At 43.2% G+C, this 20482-nt stretch overlaps 1 protein-coding gene across 1 annotated transcript in view; it reads left to right on the forward strand.

Annotated features, from left to right (window-relative positions):
- The first annotated feature begins 6022 nt into the window (after nt 1-6022).
- Nucleotides 6023-20482, forward strand: part of LOC140722604 (uncharacterized) — a 30106-nt gene continuing 15646 nt past the window's right edge. The window contains exons 1-2 of the mRNA XM_073037311.1: nt 6023-6122; nt 11116-11219. Coding sequence (XP_072893412.1) covers nt 6023-6122; nt 11116-11219 — 204 coding nt within the window. The remainder of the gene's footprint in view (nt 6123-11115; nt 11220-20482) is intronic.

Below are 20482 nucleotides of genomic sequence, written 5' to 3' on the forward strand. Positions count from 1 at the left end.
CTTGCATTATAGAGGTGAATGTAGCAAAAGCTGTCTTTACGACCCTAGCTAGCTTTGACGCCACTTTTAGGGAATTATGAACCTGTATTCCCAGATCCCTCTGTTCTACTGCACTCTTCAGGGTCCTACAATTCACCTTGTTGGTTCTACCTTGGTTTCTCCTTCCAAAGTGCAAAACCTCACAATTGGCTGCATTAAACTCCATCTGCCATTGGTCAGGCCATTTTTCAGCGGTCCGAATTCCTCTGCAAGCTTTGAAAACCTTCCTCATTGTCCACTACACCTCCAGTCTTAGTATCATCAGAAATTTGCTGATCCAATTTACCACATTATCATCATGATCATTGATATAGCTGAAAAATAACAATGGACAATGTTCCACTCAGAGTACCAATCCTCCACTAACACTCTTTGGGTTCTCCCCCTGAGCTAATGTCTAATCCAATTTACTACCTCTCCATGTATACCTAGCGACTGAATCTTGCTAATTAACCTCCCATGCAGGACCTTGTCAAAGGCCTTACTGAAGTCCATGTTGACAACATCTACTGCCTTCCCTTCATCCACTTTACTGGTGAACTCCTCGAAAATCTCTAATAGGTTGGTTAAACATGACCTACCACGCACAAAGCCATGTTGACTCTCCCTAATAAGTCACTATCCATCCAAATACTTGTAGATCCTATTTCTTAGTACTGCTTCCAGTAATTTACCTACTACTGACGTCAATCCTACCAGCCTATAATTTCCAGGATTACATTTAGAGCCTTTTTTAAAACAACTGAACAACATGAGCTATCCTCCAATCCTCCGGCACCTCAGCCGTAGATACCGACTTTTTAAATATATCTGCCAGGGCCCCTGCAGTTTCAACACAAGTCTCCTTGAAGGTCCAAGGAAATACCCTGTTATGTCCTAGGGATTTTTCTACTCTGATTTGCCTCAAGACAGTAAGCACCTCCTCCTCTTCAATCTGTGCAGGTTCCATGACCTCGGTACTTGTTTGCCTTATTTCCATAGATTCCATACCATTTTCCTTAGTAAATACAGACTCAAAAAAATAAGAATTTAAGATTCCACCCCCCACCCGCCCATTTCTTTTGGTTCCATACATAGCAGACCACTCTGATCTCCAAGAGGGCCAATTTTATCTCTTACTATCCTTTTTCTCTGAAAATATCTGCAGAAGATATTTGGATTATCTTGCACCTTGACTGTCAAAGCAACCTCATGTCTTAGCCCTCCCGATTTATTTCTTACCTTTGCACTTTTTATTCTTCTCAAGTAACTTATTTGCTCACTGTTGCCTGTGCATGTTATACATCTCTTTTTTCTTCTTTATCAGAGTTCCAATATCCCTCGAGAACCAAGGTTCCTTTTTCTTATTCACTTTCCCTTGAACCCTGACAGGAACATGCAAATTCTGCACTCTCAATATTTCTCCATTGAAGGCCTCCCACTTACCAACTACATCCTTGCCAGACAAAAACCTGTCCCAATCCATGCTTTTTAGATCCTTTCTCATTTCTTCAAATTTGGCCTTTATCCAGTTTAGAACCGCAACCCGAGGACCAGATCTATCTTTATCCATGATCAAGTTGAAACTAATGATGTTATGATCACTGGGACCAATGTGCTCCCTTACACACACTTCTGTCACATATCCTAACTCGTTTCCTAATAGGAGATCTAATATTGCATCCTCTCGAGTTGGTACCTCTATATATTGATTTAGAAAACTTTCCTGAACACATTTTACAAACTCTAACCCGTCTAAACCTTACAGTATGGGAGCGGGAAATTAAAATCCCCTACGATCACAACTTTATGATTCCTGCAGATATCTGCTATCTCTCTGAAGATTTTCTCCTCCAATTCTCGCTGACTTCATCCCTCTGCCTCTATAACGTCTGAAGAGAGAGAGAGAGAGAGAGAGAGAGAGAGAGAGAGAGAGAGAGAGAGAGAGAGAGAGAGAGAGAGAGAGAGAGAGAGAGAGAGAGAGAGAGAGAGAGAGATAGAGAGAGAGAGAGAGAGAGAGAGATAGAGAGAGAGAGGGGGGGGGGTGGGGGGGAGTCCCAACTGCCTGCATGCACCGATTCGAAGAGTTCTTATAGACAAGGCAAAAAGAAAGTTCAAATCAACACGGACAAGCAAGCTGGATCAACTCAGCAGGTCGGGCAGCATCCGTTGAAATGAGCAGTCAACGTTTCGGGTCGAGACTCTTCGTGAGGACTGAAGGAGGGGGCAGGAGCCCCATAAAGAAGGTGGGGGGAGGGTGGAAGGTGCCAGGTGAAAAAAACAATCAGAGGAAAGAGCAAGGATTGGGGGAGGGGAACAGGGAGGAGATAGCCCGGAGAGGTGAAGAAGGAATGTAAGGAGAAAGCACTATGGGTCGTAGAAGAAGGCAGAATCATGAGAGAGGTAATAGGTAGCTAGAAGAGGAGGCAGAGTGAAAGTGGGATGGTGGAAGGGAGAGGGAAGAAATTTCCGGAATTTGGAGAATTCGATGTTCATACCAAGGGGCTGGAGACTACCTAGACGGTATATGAGGTGTTGCTCCTCCAACCTGAGTTTGGCCTCATCATGGCAGTAGAGGAGGCCATGTTTGGATATCTCCGAGTGGGAATGTGAAGCAGAACTGAAGTGGGTGGCATCCACAAGAGACAGGATCTCCCGGTTGCCCCTGCCCCCTGCTTCTTCAGTCCTGACGAAGGGTCTCGGCCCGAAATGTTGACTGCCCATTTCAACGAATGCTGCTCGACCTGCTGAGTTGATCCAGCTTATTTGTACGTGATGATTTTACCACAGCATCTGCAGTGTACTTTGTGTTTAAAGTTCAAATCAATGTGTGTTCCCATTGATCACATTAAACACAATCCACTGAACAAACACACAGTGTCAACTATTTTTACTCATTGTGCTATTATCTAACATACCTAGTCCTCAAGGTGAACTAGTTTGACACTCGTTTGATATTGCCTCAAAAGATTTTCAGTGGAGCTGCCCCGAATATTTTTTATGTTTGCAATGCTTGAATCGCTAAACATATTTTTATAATGATACTCCTGATCTATTTTTTTAAACAAACTAGTTCGCCTTCTACTTCCGACCATTTATAACATTGCTAGTAGCGGGTGGATAAATAAGATCAAGCGAGTTCAATGTGGATGAAATTATCTCTGCGCTGCCCGATCTTTCTTGTAGTGCTTCAGACGAATACATCGGCTCGTTACATTTCCAAAGAGAAATTCAATTACGTTCAAGGATATCTCGTCATTTCAGCAAATCCAACAAATCTGAGCTCATGCAGAAACGCTCTACACAAGCAGCAATTTATGACAATGAATACCACAGATCCTCCGCCCGCAGACTATAGAAATCCCTCCTCATCTCTGTTCTAAAGGGACCTCCATCTGTTCTGCGCCATGTAGATCAGATGCTGAAGGAGGAGCGTGATATGTTTGCCTTCACCATAGGTGCATTGCAGGAGCTGAATCACCGTGTGCAGTTCAAATCACAGCTCCGGAGGAAGGATGCAGTTAAGCTGTAAATGGTGCAGAATATCCCCATGCACGTTAACTGAACTGGAGAGCTTGATTTCGATCGAATCATTGGATGGGTGGGAACTGTTTCTCTCGGTGGTTTGCCGGATGATGAGCTTAATTTAAAATTAAAATTTAAAATACATGAGAGAAATAAGACAAAAAAGTGCAATCCTAGAAATCACAACTTTAAAGTGAGAGCGACAGGGTAAGTTGAATAATGTGCGAGATGAGAGTATTCCTTTATAGGAACATTAAAAAATCATTAGAAAAATAGAATACCTACAGCACAATGCAAGCTCTTCATCAAACAAAGTTGTGCCGAACGTGTCCGTACATTGGAACTTACTAGGCTTACCCATGTCCTTCTGTTTTTCTAAGCTTTACGTACCTATCCAAAAGCCCCTTAAAAGATCCTATCTTATCCGCCTCCACCACTGTTGCCGGCAGCCCATTCCAATCACTCACCACTCTCTGCGTAAAAAGACTTACCACTGACATCTCCTCTGTACCTACTCCCAAGCACCTTAAACCTGTGCCCTCTTGTGGCAGCCATTTCAGCCCTGGGATAAAGCCTCCGAATATCCACACGATCAATGCCCCTCATCATCTTATACACCTGTATCAGGTCACCTCTCATCTTCCGTCGCTCCAAGGAGAAAAGGCCGAGTTCAATCAATCCCTTTTCATAAGGCATGCTCTCCAATAGAGGCAACACTCTTGTGCGCCCTTTTCTATCGTTTCCACGTCCTCCCTGTTGTGAAGCAACTAGAACTGAGCACTTGACTCCAAGTGGGGTCTTACCAGGGTCCGATATAGTTGCACATTACCCATCGGCTACAAAATTCAATTCCACGATTGATGAAGGCCAATACACAGTAAGCCTTCTTAACCACAGAGTCAACCGGCACTGCTTCTTTGAGCACCTGTTGGACTCGGACCCCAAGATTCCTTTGAATTTCCACACTACCAAGAGCCTTACCATTAATACAATATTCTACAATCATATTTGACCTACCAAAATGAACCACTTTACACTTATCTGTGTTGAACTCCATCTGCCACTTTTCAGTCCAATTTTGCATTCTATCAAATTACCGCTGCTCCTTCTGACAGCCCTCCAAGCTATTTACAACACACCCGATCTTTGTGTCATTAGCAAATTTACTAACACATCCCACCACTCCTTACCCAGGTCATTTGCAAAATCACGAAGTGTAAGGGTCCCAGAACAGATCCCCGAGGCGCACTACTTGTAACCGACCTCCATGCAGAATATGGCCCGTCTACAACCACTCCTTTCCTTCTGTGGGAGAGCCATGTTGAGAGTTGTCGGTGGCTGGCTTAACAGCATGGGGAGTGCTGGAAGCATTTATTATCGCGGCACTTAAGGGCGCTGAGATAGTGTTGCATACCACGTGGGTATCTTGTGACTGCACATGACCATGATATAATCGAGCCTCTGCTGAGCATGACGTAATGGTCTTGTGATGGTGGAGTAATGTAATCATGTGATGGCCTCTTTCAACAGGTATAAAAGGAGAACACATCGCTGTGACGCAGGTCAGTTTGTGGTTTAATTCGTCAGTGATTCCGTTCTGCTGCGTATGTGATTTCATGACGCAGTTTCGTTTTAAACTGGAGTTTTAATTTCTACTGTAAGAATTGTTGTGCCGGCAGTTCTGAAAATCGCTACAGTTAAAGTCCAGTCGGAGAGTGAATAATTATCGAAGTTCGGGAAGCTGAAGGATCGAGAGAAGTTGGTGTTGTCGGCGGTAAAACAGGATCGACCTTATTTGATCTTCATTCTGAAGGAATTGGTAATCTGCACCAACGATAGACCCTGCTGAAAGAGCAGAAAGGACTGGGGCAGTCAGCTATTCGCCGAAAGGAAAAGGTCAGTCCATTTAATCCGTTTTCTTTCATTCCTCGTAAATCCTTCCAGCAAGGCATATTTCGGCGGGGATCAGCAGTAACGTCACTTCATAAGAGAATCTATTACTTCAAGGAAAGTTATCTTAATTGACTGTGTAAATCATTAGGAGTTTTGCATTTACTACTTTTAAGAACTATGTTCGCATTTTTCATTTTAAGAACTGTTCGAGCTGCCGTATAGCAACTGACTTCCGGGTAAGATAATCGTTTCATTAGACGTTTGTTATCAAAACCTGTGTCTATTTCATATTCATTGTTGCTGAATCGTAACAATAGGCACATGAATATTTAGGAAAAGGAAGGATATGAATTACACAGAAACAAAAGAGAGTTAGTTTCATTACGTATTGTGTTCAGCAGAGACATCGTGAGCCATGATGCTATTCATGACCTATTGTTGCTGCATCGTAACAATTGGGGGCTCTTCCGGTATCAGTACAATTTTATTTTTGCTTAAATGTTTATTTAACTATCGATCGGTGTTTGGGAAAAGGGGATTACGCGATTCTTTTGTTTGAATTGTTTGTCAGTGGTATTAGGCAACAATGAATATTGACGACTTCCTGGCATCACCAGACCCACAGTTATTATCCAAGGCGAAAAAGAGTGATGAATCTGTGATTGACAGCAGGTTCGAACTTAAAGGTATTTCGAAGGTTACAACAAAACCTGTAATTCAGAGAAAAATCGCAGAACACTCTATAGGTTATGGTGTTTTTGATGAAAATATTTTTGACAGAAGCTGAACTAATACAGAAGCAATTGGAAGCTAACTAAGAATTAAATCGATTAGAAGCTGAAAATAAAACGAAACAACTGGAAGCTCACTTGGAACTAAGTTGGTTAGAAGCTGAAAATCAACAGAGGGAATTTGAACTTGCGATGGCGGAATTAAAGTCTGATAATCAGTCTTCTGGTTCTAGGAAAACGTTTGCTGTTAGTCAGGAAATTAAATTGGTCCTCAATTTAGTGAAACTGCACAAATTAAAGGTGTATGAGATAGTTCCGGAAGCAGTTTTTTACATTTGTGTTTTTTTTGTAAATAGTTAATTGTTAAAAATGTGTTAATGACCATATAACCATATAACAATTACTGCACGGGGACAGGCCAGCTCTGGCCTTCTAGTCCATGCCGAACGCTACTCCCACCGACCTGCCCTCAACCCTCCATTCCATTCCAACCATACCCATCCAATTTTACTTTAAATGAAAATATCGAACCTGCCTCTATCACTTCTACTGAAAGCTCGTTTCATACAGCTACCACTCTCTGAGTAAAGAAATTCCCCCTTGTGTTACCCCTAAACTATTGCTCCCTAATTCTCAATTCATGTCCTTTTGTTTGAATCTCCCCTACTCTCAATGGAAAAAGCCTATCACGTCAACTCTATCTATCCCTCTCATAATTTTAAATTCCTCTATCAAGTCCCCCCTCAACTTTCACACTCCAAAGAATAAAGACCTAACTTGTTCAACCTTTCTTTGTAACTTAGGTGCTGAAACCCAGTTAACGTTGAAGTAAATCTTCCCTGTACTCTCTCTATTTCGTTGAGATCTTTCCTATAATTCTTTCCGAACATTACATCCCAATTCCTATACTCGAAGCTCTGATTTATAAATGCCAGCATACCAAAAGCTTGCTTCACCACCCCATCCACATGAGATTCCACCTTCAGGGAACTATGCACCATCATTCCTAGATCGCTTTGCTCAACCGCACTGTCCCACTTTGATCATTCCCACCAAAATGCAGCACCTCACACTTATCAGCATCAAACTCCATCTGCCATCCTTCAGCCCATTCTTCTAACTGGCCCAAATCCCTCTGCAAGCTCCGAAAACGCACTTCACTATCCACAATGCCACCTATCTTAGTATCATCTGAATACTTACTACTCCAATCTACCACCCCATCATCCAGATCATTAATGTATATGACAAACAACATTGGACCCAGTACAGATCCCTAAGGCACACGACTAATCACCGGCCTCCAACCTGACAAACAGTTACCGTCACTACTCTCTGGCATCTCACATCCAGCCACTGTTGAATCAATTTTACTACTTTAATATTAATACCTAACGATTGAATCTTCCTAACTAACCTTCCATGCAGAACCTTGTCAAAAGCCTTACAAAAGTCCATATGGACAACATCCACTGCTTTATCCTCGTCAACTTTCAGAATTTCTTTTTTGGAGGGAGGTGTTACGTACCCCTGTGTAGCTTGTGACTGTGACATGACCATGATGTAATTGAGGCTCTGCTGTGCAAGATGTAATGGTCTTGTGCTGGTGGAGTGATGTAATTTTCCTGCCACTGAGAGCTCATGTGATGGCCTGTTTCAACAGGGTATAAAAGGAGAACCACTCCCGTGACGCAGGTCAATTCGTGCTTTCATTCGTCATTGACTCAGTTCTGCTGCGTTTTCTGATTTTATGACGCAGTTTTGTTTTTAAAAGTGGAGTTTCAGTTTCCAGTGTAAGATTCGGTGTGCCGGCAGTTCTGAAAATCGCTGCCAGTTAAAGTCCAGTCGGAGAGTGAAGAATTATCGGACAACCCGAAAGATCGAGGAAAGTTGGTGTTGTCGGCGGTAAAACAGGTTTGACTTTATTTGATCTTCATTGAGAAGGAATTAGTAACCTGAATCCAAGCTAGTCCCTGCTAAAGAGCAGAAAGGACTGGAGCAAGGTTTCGCCAAGGAATAGTCAAAGCCTTTAAGCCGTTTTATGTCCTTTATTGAAAATCCTTCGGTCAAGGAATATTTCGGCTGTTATCAGCAGTAACGCCACATAAAAGAATTTATTACTTCGAGTAAAGTCTTTCCAAGCTGACTGTGTAAATCAATTTGCCTTTTGCATCTACTAATTTAAAGAACTGAGTACGCATTTCTGGATTTAAGAACTGTTCCTGTTGCCGTATAGCAGCCAATTTATGGTTAAGTTAGTCGTTTGTTTACTTTTGGGATTTTTTTGAGCAGTGTTTAATAAATGTTTTATTTGTTATAATAAAAAAAAACTGTCTCAATTCTATTCATTGTTGCTGGATCGTAACAATTGGGGGCTCGTGGGATGTAGCATGTTTAAGTTTAAATGCTTGTATAATTACCGATTGGTGTTTTGGAAAAGGGAAATACACGATTCTTTTGTTTGCTTGGCTTTTGAGCCTATATGCTTTTGAATTTGCTTAAGATAAAGCTGTGTGTTTTGTGAGATGGGTTTCCTCTAAAAATGTAAATAGGGACTATAATAAATTGAAAGAGCTGATTTTAATGGAGGCATTTAAAAGCCACATCCCTGACGAAGTAAAGACATACATAAACGAGAGAGACACTGCTACATTGCAGGACTCTGCTAAATTAGCTGATGAGTATGCTTTAATCATTAAGAATAAATTTCCTCAGGGCAGAAATTTTAAAAGGAAAAATAACACAGTGAATCAAGGTAAACCAGAAACTAAATCAGATATTAGTGAGAAAGGTAAGGAGGAAGGAAAGGCTGTGAAGCAAAGACAGTTTGATCCCATTTGTAATTACTGTAAGAAACCTGATCATGTAATAGCTAACTGCTTCCGATTGAAAAAGGAGAAGGAAGCAGTCCCAGAAGCATGTGTGCAACATCCTGAAACACCTGTAAATCCACAGGGTTTGATAAACACAAATGAGGCTTTGTTAGAGTCTGACCTAGTTAGGAAGGGATATGATCATTTTATAACTGAAGGGTTTGTATCCTTGAAAGGGTGATCTACTCCGGTGCCAATAAAAATCCTTAGGGATACTGGAGTTTCTCAATCACTGATGATAAAGAGAGTGTTAAAGTTTAATGATGAGTCTGATACTGGTGAGATGAATTATATACGAGGTGTAGGGAGTGCCCTTATGCCTGTACATTTGCATAAAGTATATTTAAGGTCAGGGTTAGTTACAGGATTTTTTAAAGTAGGACTACAACTTAGCTGACCTGTGAAGGATATTTATTTATTGTGAAGGATACTTATTTATTGTTAGACAATGACTTGACAGGTGGACAAGTTTTTCCTGAGGGGCATTTTACAATAAAGTCAGAGAAACCGCAGATGGATTCCAATACATATTCCGCCTGTGTTGTAACCCGAGCAATGGCTAAAAGCTTGATGTGCAGAATGAGGTTGTTATCCGTGACTGTTCAACTCAGGATTCGAGTTCTGAGGATGTGTGAGAAGCTCTCTTACCTTCATTGTTTGAACAAGATGCTTGGATTAAGTCTGCCCATGAAGATCTGCCTCCGTCTCGGAAGGAGATGATAGCAGAGCAGAGCAGAGACCCTGAGATGATCAAATTAATAGAACAAGCTCTACAGGGTAGTGAAATTGATAAGGTGCCAGTAGGATATTATTTTCAGAAAGTAGTGTTGATGAGGAAGTGGAGATCGTCTACAATTCCCGAAAGGGAAGAGGAGAATATTGCTCACCAGGTAGTTGTTCCTAAAGTTTATCGAAATGAGATTTTTAACTTTAGCCCGTAGTGTGCCCTTGGGTGGACATCAAGGGGTAAGGAAATTTGGGGATAAGATTTTAAAACATTTTTATTGGTCCTGTTTAAGGAAAGATGTGGCAACGTTTTGCAGAACGTGTCATACTTGCCAAATTGTAGGTGAACCAAATCAAGTTTGTCCAGTGAACCCACTACAACCTATTCCCGCATTTGGTGAACCGTTTTCCAAAATTATTGTAGATTGTGTAGGTCCTTTAACAAAAACAAAAACTGGTTATCTGTACTGGCTGACTATCATGTGCACTGCGTCTAGGTTTCCAACGGCAGTACCACTTAGGAATATACCAGCTAAAACTGCAACAAATGCTCTTATAAAATTCTTTACTTATTTTTGGTTGCCTAAGGAAATACAATCTGATCAAGGCAGTAATTGTATGTCTGAATGGTTTCAACAGATAGTTTATAAATTGTGAGCCAAGCAATTCATTTCGTCTGCATACATCCAGAATCGCAAGGAACTTTGGAGAGGATTCATTCTACTCTCAAGACTATGATTAGGACGTAATATGTGGAAAATGACAATGATTGGGTTGAGAGTGTACACTTACTTCTATTTGCAATAAGGGAGTCGGTACAAGAATCATTAGGTATCAGTCCATTTGAACTTGTATTTAGGCATACAGTTAGAGGACCTAGAGACGGATCCATTGCTTCGTTAAGGAGAGGTCAGTGCATTTAAACCGTTTTATTTCCATCTCCGTGAATCCTTAGGGCAAGGCATATTTCGGCTGGGATCAGCAGTAACGTCACGAAAGAGAATTTATTACTCCAAGGAATGTCTCTCCTAACTGACTGTAAAGCATTTGGGACTTTTGCAATACTACTTTAAAGAACTGAGTTCGCACTTCTCGCTTTAAGAACGGTTTAAATTGCCGTATAGCAGCCGACTTCCGGTTAAGTTATTCGTTTGTTTATTTTTGGGTTCTTCTTTTGAGCAGTGTTTAATAAATGTTTTATTTGCAAAAAAACCTTGTCTCAATCATATATTAATTGTTGCTGGATCGTAACAATGTAATACTCCAGATGTGGTGAGCCAGAGTTTTAACAAGTTGCAGCTTAATCCCTTGACTTTTGACCTCAATGCCCTTCACCGTGCCTCTGCTAGGATCAAGCATCAAGCTGACGGTCATTGCTCCAAGGCCCCACGTTATCGCCAGGGACAGCGTGTGTGGCTTTCAACCCAAGACCTACCCCGCAAGGTGGATTCCGGCAAACTCGCCACCCCCCCTCGCTTCAACAGCCCCTTTCCCATTTCTAAGGTCATCAGCCATTTAGAGGTCCTTTGGCTTTATTAAAAGAACAATAGATTAATAAAGAGGTACACACTAATTTGTTGGGCTATGTTTTGAAATTTAAAGACAGATTACATAAAGTTTGCAGCTTAACCAGGGAAAATTTAAAATCGGCTCAGGAGAAAATTAAAACCTGGTACGATAAAGAAGCTAGGATTAGGACATTTAAGCCTGGAGATAAGTTGCTGGCTTCTTTCCCAGGGCAAACGAATCCTTTACCTGCTAAATTTCATGGTCCTTATGAAGTTATATCAAAAATTAATGTTGTGGATTATGTGATAAAACTCCAGATCGTAGGAGGCCAACATAACTTTGCCATATAAATATGATAAAACCATATTATGAGCAACAATCTGCTACTATGACTATTGTGGTCAATAATAATGAGTCTGATCTCACCAGGAAAATAATGGATAATTCATCTGAAACTCAACCCAAGCCCAACGTTGTTTCTGGCTCCCCTCCACTCTCCGCTGCATTCATCACACCTTCCATGTGTCCCGCATAAAGTGTATCATGAGCCACCCCTGTGCCCTGTCCCCAACACCCCCCTCCCTCACGGCTCATCGATGGGTCAGAGGTGTTCACGGTGCGTCGACTGCTGGGCGTTCATCGAGGGGAGGGTGGACTCCAGTATTTTCTGGACTGGGAGCGATACGGTCCTGAGTAGCAGTGGTGGGACCCCACCCGTTACATCCTGTAGGCCTCTCTTATTAGGGACTTCCATCGCCAGCACCCAGCTTTACCTGCCGTGACGCCAGGAGGCGTCCTTAGTCTGTGAGTGGCGGGGGCGGGGGTACGGTCAGTACCTCCAGTTGAACTCTGTCTTTTTGTGTGTTTCCTCCAGCTGTCAGGCTGCGGTTGAGCATTGCCATGTGTTCCTGTCCCCGCTCCTGCTCTATTCCGGCTCCTGTATTACTGAGTATTCCGTCTCTCATCTGTTTCTCATTATTACCTATATTGCTGCCACCTGTGTCTCATTGTGCTCCACCTATCAGCTGCCGCTCTGTTTATTTCTCAGTGTATTTCAGTCCGGTACTTTCACCGGTTTGTTGCCACATTGTGCCAGTGAATTTTCCTCAGCGTTTCCAGCATTCGTATCTGTACCCTGTCCGTCTGAATATCGACTCTGCCTGTTTCCCGATTCTGGTGTTTGGATTTCTCTGGATGTTTTGATCCCTACCTGAATTTTGAAGTTGACTTTGTTTGTACCTCGGGATTTGTGACTCAGTATATATCACTCTGTGCATTGTACTGGGTCTGCGATTGGATCCCTGCTCCAGAGCCCTGACAGAAATAGCAAACATGAATTGCTCTGCTCGCTCACCAGTAACTTCAATGACCGCAATGAACACGTACAATATTTTCCCCACCCTGAAGTACCTATCCAACATTGCAGACATTTTCTCTGTCCAGTGGTTTGTCCTGCTGTGCTACAGACATTCTCTCGGAATGAGATGTTAGGATTACACATGCCTGAGGTTTTTAAAATCATTTAGTGACTCCACGGAGACAGATTTCAACAGATATAAAAGTAAAGATTTTTAATTTATTTACAAACCAATTACGTCAAGCAGGTGCAATCCTCACTATGACAGATTCAGAATAAACTGATGAATTTATATTTAGACCATTTGTGGGAGTTAGTTTGTCTCAACAATGGTGACTGAACCTTCCGAGGTGACTTATCAGCTAAAGGTGCTCCCACTGTACATATACACCATTTGTCAGACATAGAATATGGGAGTAATTTATGACATAGTAGCTTGTGAAACTGTATGGAATCACCGAATCACCGACTCTTACCAATCTCCTCAAGAGCATGAACTCTTGATGAAGATTATGTTTAGGGGTCTCCACCGAGGGGGTCTCCAAAATAATGTCTGTTTGTGGTGATGAATAAAGACTTTCCTATCCATGAAACGCTCCAACGACTCAGTCATACTCGGAACATTTGGGGGCTCGTCCAGGACCCATCCGTAAGCCTGGCATATCGCCATCAAACTCACCAGTCTAGTAGTGTAGGGGAGGATGCTTTAATCATAGCACCCCGTATGTGTCAAATAACACGGCTGAGAGCCGAAGAGGCAGTAAGAAAGTCTTTGTGTGTGTGTGTGTGTGTGTGTGTGTGTGTGTGTGTGTGTGTGTGTGTGTGTGTGTGTGTGTGTGTATGTGTGTGTGTGTGTGTGTGTGTGTGTGTGTGTGTGTGTGTGTGTGTGTGTGTGTGTGTGTGTGTGTGTGTGTGTGTGTAGACCCATTTATCCCCCTTGGTTCATAACCCTGATTTAATCTCCCCAGGCATTTGATAAGGTACCCCATGCAAGGCTTATCGAGAAATTAAGAAGGCATGGGATCCAAGGGGACATTGCTTTGTGGATCTAGAACTGGCTTACCCACAGTAAGCAAAGAGTCTTTGTAGACGGGTCAATGATCTGCATGGAGGACCGTCACCAGTGCTGTGCCTCAGGAATCTGTTATAAGACCATAAGACCAAAATAGTTAGGAGCAGAAGTAGGCCATTCTGTCCAATAATCAAGAACAGAGGGCAAAATTCAAATTTCATTTATTATTATTTTATGTACAAATGAAACAGCCTTGAGACTCGTCACCTGTCCAAATCAGCAGACACCCCCACATGCACAGAAAAAGAATAATTTCACATAGTTCACTAATCGTCTGTCTCCGTTTAACAAAAGCAAGAACAGAAATCAAAGTTCGTATTGCATTTATTATTGAAGTCTGTATAAACGAAACAACTTTGAGATTCGATACTTCTCGAAATCCAACGGCTCCCACAAGTCAGTGTGCACTCTCCAATCCGCTGACACACCCAACTCTGGGAAAATCAGTGTGAGCCCACAAATCTGTGCTCACTGGTAAAGGCGCATTCAACCCTTAAATCAGAGAGCATCCCGAAAGCAACGGACACCTCAAAATCCCTGTTTACCCACCCATTCGCTTCCATACCCCTAAATCTTAGCACATCCGTAAAGCAAGATCAGCGGCCGAATCACTCCACTGCGTCGCGTTCCGTGTGCATCCAATATTCGACAGCTTTCAAACCGATTTCTCCCTCATTTTTCCCCCAGAACCATCAGACGCTCCTCAAAGGTTCACTCTTTCATTCCCTGTTCAACCTCCTCAGAGTTCAGCCCATGATATTGCTGTATCCCTTACAAGCAATGCCATGCTATATAGTTCCCCGAACCAGTGTACACAAATCCCTCTGTTGTCCTCGCCAAGTGTTCTCAGTAGCCAAGCCGTCACGACAAAGCACCAGCGTTGTCTGCTGGCTACTCTCTGACACAAAGACGCACACGCGAACTCATATAAACACTCAGAGATGCAGACACACAAAATATATTAATAATGAACACAATATGAACTTTGGACTTTTTAAAAGGTGGCAGTTATTTCGCGAACTGAAATTAATTTTGCTCTCTGAAAATCTGATGTGTCTGTGGCGATGTCAGCGGGTTTGGGTGTACACATGGAAATAGGGATGCACATTTATTTGCTGATGTACGGACGTTTCAGGGTATGTTGGGGAATACGGCTGTGCACACTGATTTCGGAGTGTCAGTGAATTTCGGGGTGAACACAGCTTTGGGCGTGTGAGGGTTCACAGGGCTTTGGGAGTGTGAATCTATTTGAGGCACCGCACAGAATTGGGTGTGTCGGCGGATTTGGGGGTGCACACAGATTGGGAGCGAACACAGTTTGTGGTTTGCATGCGACTTTGCGGGTGCGCACAGTTCTGGGTGTGTCGGTGGATTTGGCGGTCTCTGCGGGTTCGGCGTGGGCACGGATTTGGGGTGCACACAGATTTGAGGATTGCTCTGAATTAGGGATGTTTTGGCGAATATGGGGGTGCACAGGGAGTTGAGAATGTGAGCAGACATCAGGGTTTGTCAGGGAATATGGGGGTCGCTGGATTTGGGACACCCACTGATGAGGGGATAAAGATGGGCTTGGTGAGGTACGCAGATTTAGGGGGATGTCAATGATTATACGAGGAATACGCATGTGGGCGTATGTTTGCATTTTAAACTTTTTTCTTGCTATTTTTAAGGCGGAAACAGCTATTTTGTAAAGTAGTGGAAGTGACTCCTGCTCTGTGAGAGTGTAACGATACGGATTTGGTGGCAAATGTTGCTTTCCGGATGTGCACAGATTTAGGGGTACGACAGAATATGTGTGAGTACACTGGACTTTCCGGGTGCCGGTAGCGTTTGGGGTTCACACTGATTTGAGGGTTGAATGAGGTTTTGCCAGTGAGCACAGATTTGTGGATGCACACTGATTTGCACAGAGTTGGGGTTGTTGGCGGATTCGGGGGTGAGCACTGGCTTGGGGGAGCCGGTAGCGTTTGGGGTTTCACACTGATTTGAGGGTTGAATGAGGTTTTGCGAGTGAGCACAGATTTGTGGATGCACACTGATTTGCACAGAGTTGGGGGTGTTGGCGGATTCGGGGGTGAGCACTGGCTTGGGGGAGCCGGTGGATTTGGAGGTGTGTCAAAACTCAGTGTTGTTCCGTTTATAAAGGAATTTATGGAGACAGCTATTTTGTGAACTGTTCGAAATGATTCTTGCTTCGGGATAACCTAATGTGCATGTGGGGCTGTCTGCCGAAATGGAGCTGTGGCGAGTCTCAAGGTTGTTTTATTTCTACATACATTAATAATAAATGCAATTTGAAATCTGCCCTCTGTTCTTGCTTTGTTACGATTCAGCAGCCATTTTGTGAAGCGTTTGAAATGAGAGTTCGAGAACATATGCATTGCGGAGACAGATGGGAAGGGGCTGAACCAAGGGGGATAAACTGAATTGAAGTTGTACAGGCACGTGTATAGTCAGGCAGGGACAAGCAGAGACACAGACACAAAAAGACACTGACGCACAATAACATTCATAGACAGACAGAAAGACACACAGAAACACACAGACACACACACACACACACACACACACACACACACACACACACACACACACACACACACACACACACACACTTTCGCACCGTGTTCTGTGACACCTACGGAGTGACAAGATTAAAACATACCCCTCCCCCCACGAGACTGCTCAATTTCATGGCATGTGTTCGGGTTAGGGATGGGTCCTGGATGAGCATCCAAATGATCTGCGTTTGACTGAATCACTGAAGCAGATGGAGGATTTAGTGGATATGAAATTGTGTTTATTCATCAACACAAACAGACATTTTCTTCGAGGCCTCTCAGTAGAGTCCCACAACCACAAACTACATCAAGAGTTTATACTCTTGAGGAGAATGGTAACAGCAGGTGATTCCGAACAATTTCACAGGCACAATGACATAATTTACTTCAATATTCTGTGTCCGACAAATGGTTCCTTTGAAGTACATATTTACAGTGGAAGCAAATTTAATTGATAAGACACCTCGGACGGTTCAGTCACTTTGTTGTAACAAACTAACTCCCACAAATTATCTAAATATTATTCATTAATTTAATCTCAATCTGTCATCTCAGGGATTGTACTTGTCTGACGCAATTGGTTTGTAAATAATTTTAAAACCTTTATTTTTCAATCTGTTGAAATCTGTCCCTCTGGAATTTGCTGAATGGCTTTAAAAGCCCCAGGCATGTGCTGCCTTAACATTTCATTCCGAGAGATCGCCTGTCGCACAAAGAGACAAATCACTGGCCAGAGAAAATGGCTGCAATGTTCGAAAAGTATATCAGTGTGGAGAAAATATTGTACATTTTCATTGCCGTCATTGGAGTTCCAGGTGAGTGAGCAGAACATTTCATGTTCGTTATTTCTGGGTTTTCTGAGCCTGTTTAAGATAATGTTACAAGCTTACAACCTGATCATCACTGCACAAATATCCATCCGAGATATCGATCCTGTCAATTTCACACTCTGAACTTTCAGATTTAATAACAAGTGGAACTAAGCTTATTTTTCTCCTCTAACTCACGGGATCTAATTGAACGCTGTTCTTGCCTTGAATGACAGCTTATCCAGAGATGTCCCAGTGCTGGGGCCAGGGATCTGTCCGGGAAGTTGTGACTGGGAGATGTTTGCATTCTGAAGTACACTTTTCCCAAGTTATTGATCAGAGGGTGACCTTAGTCTTGTGCTTCACGTCTCCCTGTGGAGACTGACACAGTCGGATCCCACGGTCTGTTGGTCAGTTATCGGGTCTGATCACCTGAACCAGTGTTCACGGATCTGCTGCCGTGTGTTATCGAATTAAACTGCGCTGTAGAATTAATCCATTAACGGAGCGATTCAGCCACAGGTCACTACGTGGTTCCTTCTTTCCCTCTGAAATCCGTCATAAATCGGGGCAGCGCTTCGTCCTGAGGAGGGTCTCGATCTGAAACGAAAGCTGATTCAATTCCACGGATGCTGCCTGACCTGTTGAGTTCCTCCAGTTTTGTGTGTGTTGCTCCTCTCTGTATCCCTTCTCGGCCTCATCAGATGCTGATTTTCCAGAGTCCTGGTCAGTCACAGTTAATTCAGTGAAACCGGCCCCATCAGCGATTGGAATGGGGATCAGCACCGATCGGTGTTGTTCATTCAGATCGCTTTTATCGTCGAGGATTCCCCACACATCGTCTTATCTCCATACTGAAGAAGACAGGTCAGAGACAGTGCGACCCATTTGTGGTGTTAGATTAGCAGCCGTTTACAGACTCTAGCACTCCCGGGTATTTAGCCAAAGCCCGATACCATGTTAATTCCTGGAAAATGTTTTCAGTAATGCCCACTGTCTGTTCTCTCTCTCCAGTAAATTTACTGGCGATTGTGATCCTGTCTCGGGGAAAGTGCGGCCTCTCTACCTGCACCACTCGCTACCTGGTGGCCATGGCAGCGGCGGATCTACTGACCATTGTCATCGGGGTCATTTTGAATCGAATCAGGGTATATTACTTCCCGTGGAGTTTTCTGGGCATCACCCCTGTGTGTAGTGTTATTGCTGTACTGATGTACTCAGCCACACACTGTTCTGTCTGGTTCACCGTCACTTTCACCTTTGACCGGTTTATCGCCATTTGCTGCCAGAAACTGAAAACAAAATTTTGCACCGGGAAAACTGCGGCTGTGGTTCTAACAACAACCGGTGTACTGTCGTGTCTGAGAAATGTTCCCCGATACTTCTTACAGGAACCCAGAGTGATCATCGACAATGTACCGTGGTTCTGTATGATCATGGACAATTATTTCACTGACCCCGGGTGGGTAGCATATGACTGGCTTGATACAGTTTTAACTCCGTTACTCCCTTTCGCTGGGATCCTGCTGCTCAACGCTCTGACGGTCAGGCACATTTTAGTGGCCAGTCGGGTCCGTAAGGGGCTGAAGGGTCAGAGCATGTGGGAGAACCGCAGTGACCCGGAGATGGAGAGCAGGAGGAGGTCTGTGGTTTTACTCTTCACCCTCTCCGGCAGCTTCATCCTCCTGTGGATGACAATTGTTGGAAATTTCATATATTATCAGGTCTCAGGAAAAGGACACAATTTCAATGATTCTGAATTGATCTTTCTGTACTTCGGGTATTTCCTGATGAATTTCAGCTGCTGCACAAACACATTTATTTACGCGGTAACTCAGTCGAAATTCAGGGAGCAGGTGATCAGCGCGGTGAAATATCCCGTCACTTCGATGCTTCAGTTGATTAATGGCGCCGCATCCTGAGTAGTCGCCAGAGGCCGCGGCAGAGTCTCCAGTCCGGGCTCCAGCTCCTCAGATTCACCGCCCGATCTCCCATGTGTTATTCCCGGGCGTTTTTTCCCATCGACTGGCAGTCAGGGACGTTAAGATAGTGTGTGTGTGTGAGGAGGGGCAAAGCACCGTCCAAGAGAGTCAGAACCTCATTCTTCCCGCCAGATGCCAGACAAAGAACTACTCCGGAATGCCGCCCGCACATTCGTCTGCGGATATGTCCATCTATTCCCATTCCGGTCACCAACTTCACTGTCAGACATTCCCACAAGACGGCGCGGGTCGAGTCAGATGCTAATTTACTAACCCAATGTGAATCACACCAGCCTCCGCCATCTCTTTTAATAATTGGCTAAATTAAGACACTCCAACTTAAAGGCGCATTCCCGTTATCAACTGGACTGGACTGTGGTGTACAGAATTGGGAAATAAAATCCTCACTGCTTCTGTCTTCTAATGAAAGCTAAATTACCGCCAACAAATCCTATCGATTATACGTAAAGAAACACAACACTGCGAAATTATTTAAAGTCACCCCATGACTTAAGAAAACGGTTAAATGAAATCAATCAAGCCCCCCAAAATTGCAATGAAGCCTGCATGATTTATTTCCTGATATGCTTCACCCGAAAATGCCCTGTGTTCAATCGTTTCATAATGGGAATAAAATTCTTAATCCGGAAGCATGTTTTGCAACATGACAAAAGGAATAATTAAGCTTAGTAAGACATGGGGATAAAATTTCTTCCCTTCTTGTTTCTCCCATAAACCCAGCACCTTCATGTTCTCATTGTAGTTCATGTCAATATAATTGTGTCCGTTCTTGTTTTACCCCTTTCTCCCCATACACCCAACACGTTTATGTATTCTGTAAAGGTGTACCCATTTTCCCATCAGTCTTTCCATCAGCTCCTAATTCCCAACATACGTAACTCTGAACTTCTGATTTGTTAAGTGAAGGGTCTTTATCCACAGTTGAACTTTTGTAACTGACAGTCAACCCACTCATTCCCCTCAATACCTCTGTGTTCAGGGACCTGTAAGAAAGAAATATATAAACAAGTACTTGAATATGAATTAATCCCTGGTGAGTTTCCAACAGTAAATCCGACCAACTGCTAGAATAACATGTTTAAGTGTCATCAAAACAGACAAGTAATCTGAACAATTATAATGTTACAAGCTGGAACAATGGGTCTACCTGGACACGGGGTTTAGGATTTTGCGGAGGAGGCAGAAACAGGAGCTTCGGGGCCCGGGAAGTATTGTCAAGTCAAGCCAAGTCACTTTTATTGTCATTTCAATCATAACTGCTGTGTACAGTACATAGTAAAAATGAGACGACGTTTTTCAGGACCATGGTGTTACTGTGTCATGTCACAAAAACTGGACTGAACTATGTAAAAAAAACAAGACAGATAGAAAAAAGAAACCACTACACTAGACTACAGACCTACCC

Source organism: Hemitrygon akajei, unplaced genomic scaffold, assembly GCF_048418815.1.
Source record: "Hemitrygon akajei unplaced genomic scaffold, sHemAka1.3 Scf000081, whole genome shotgun sequence".
Lineage (NCBI taxonomy): Eukaryota > Metazoa > Chordata > Chondrichthyes > Myliobatiformes > Dasyatidae > Hemitrygon > Hemitrygon akajei.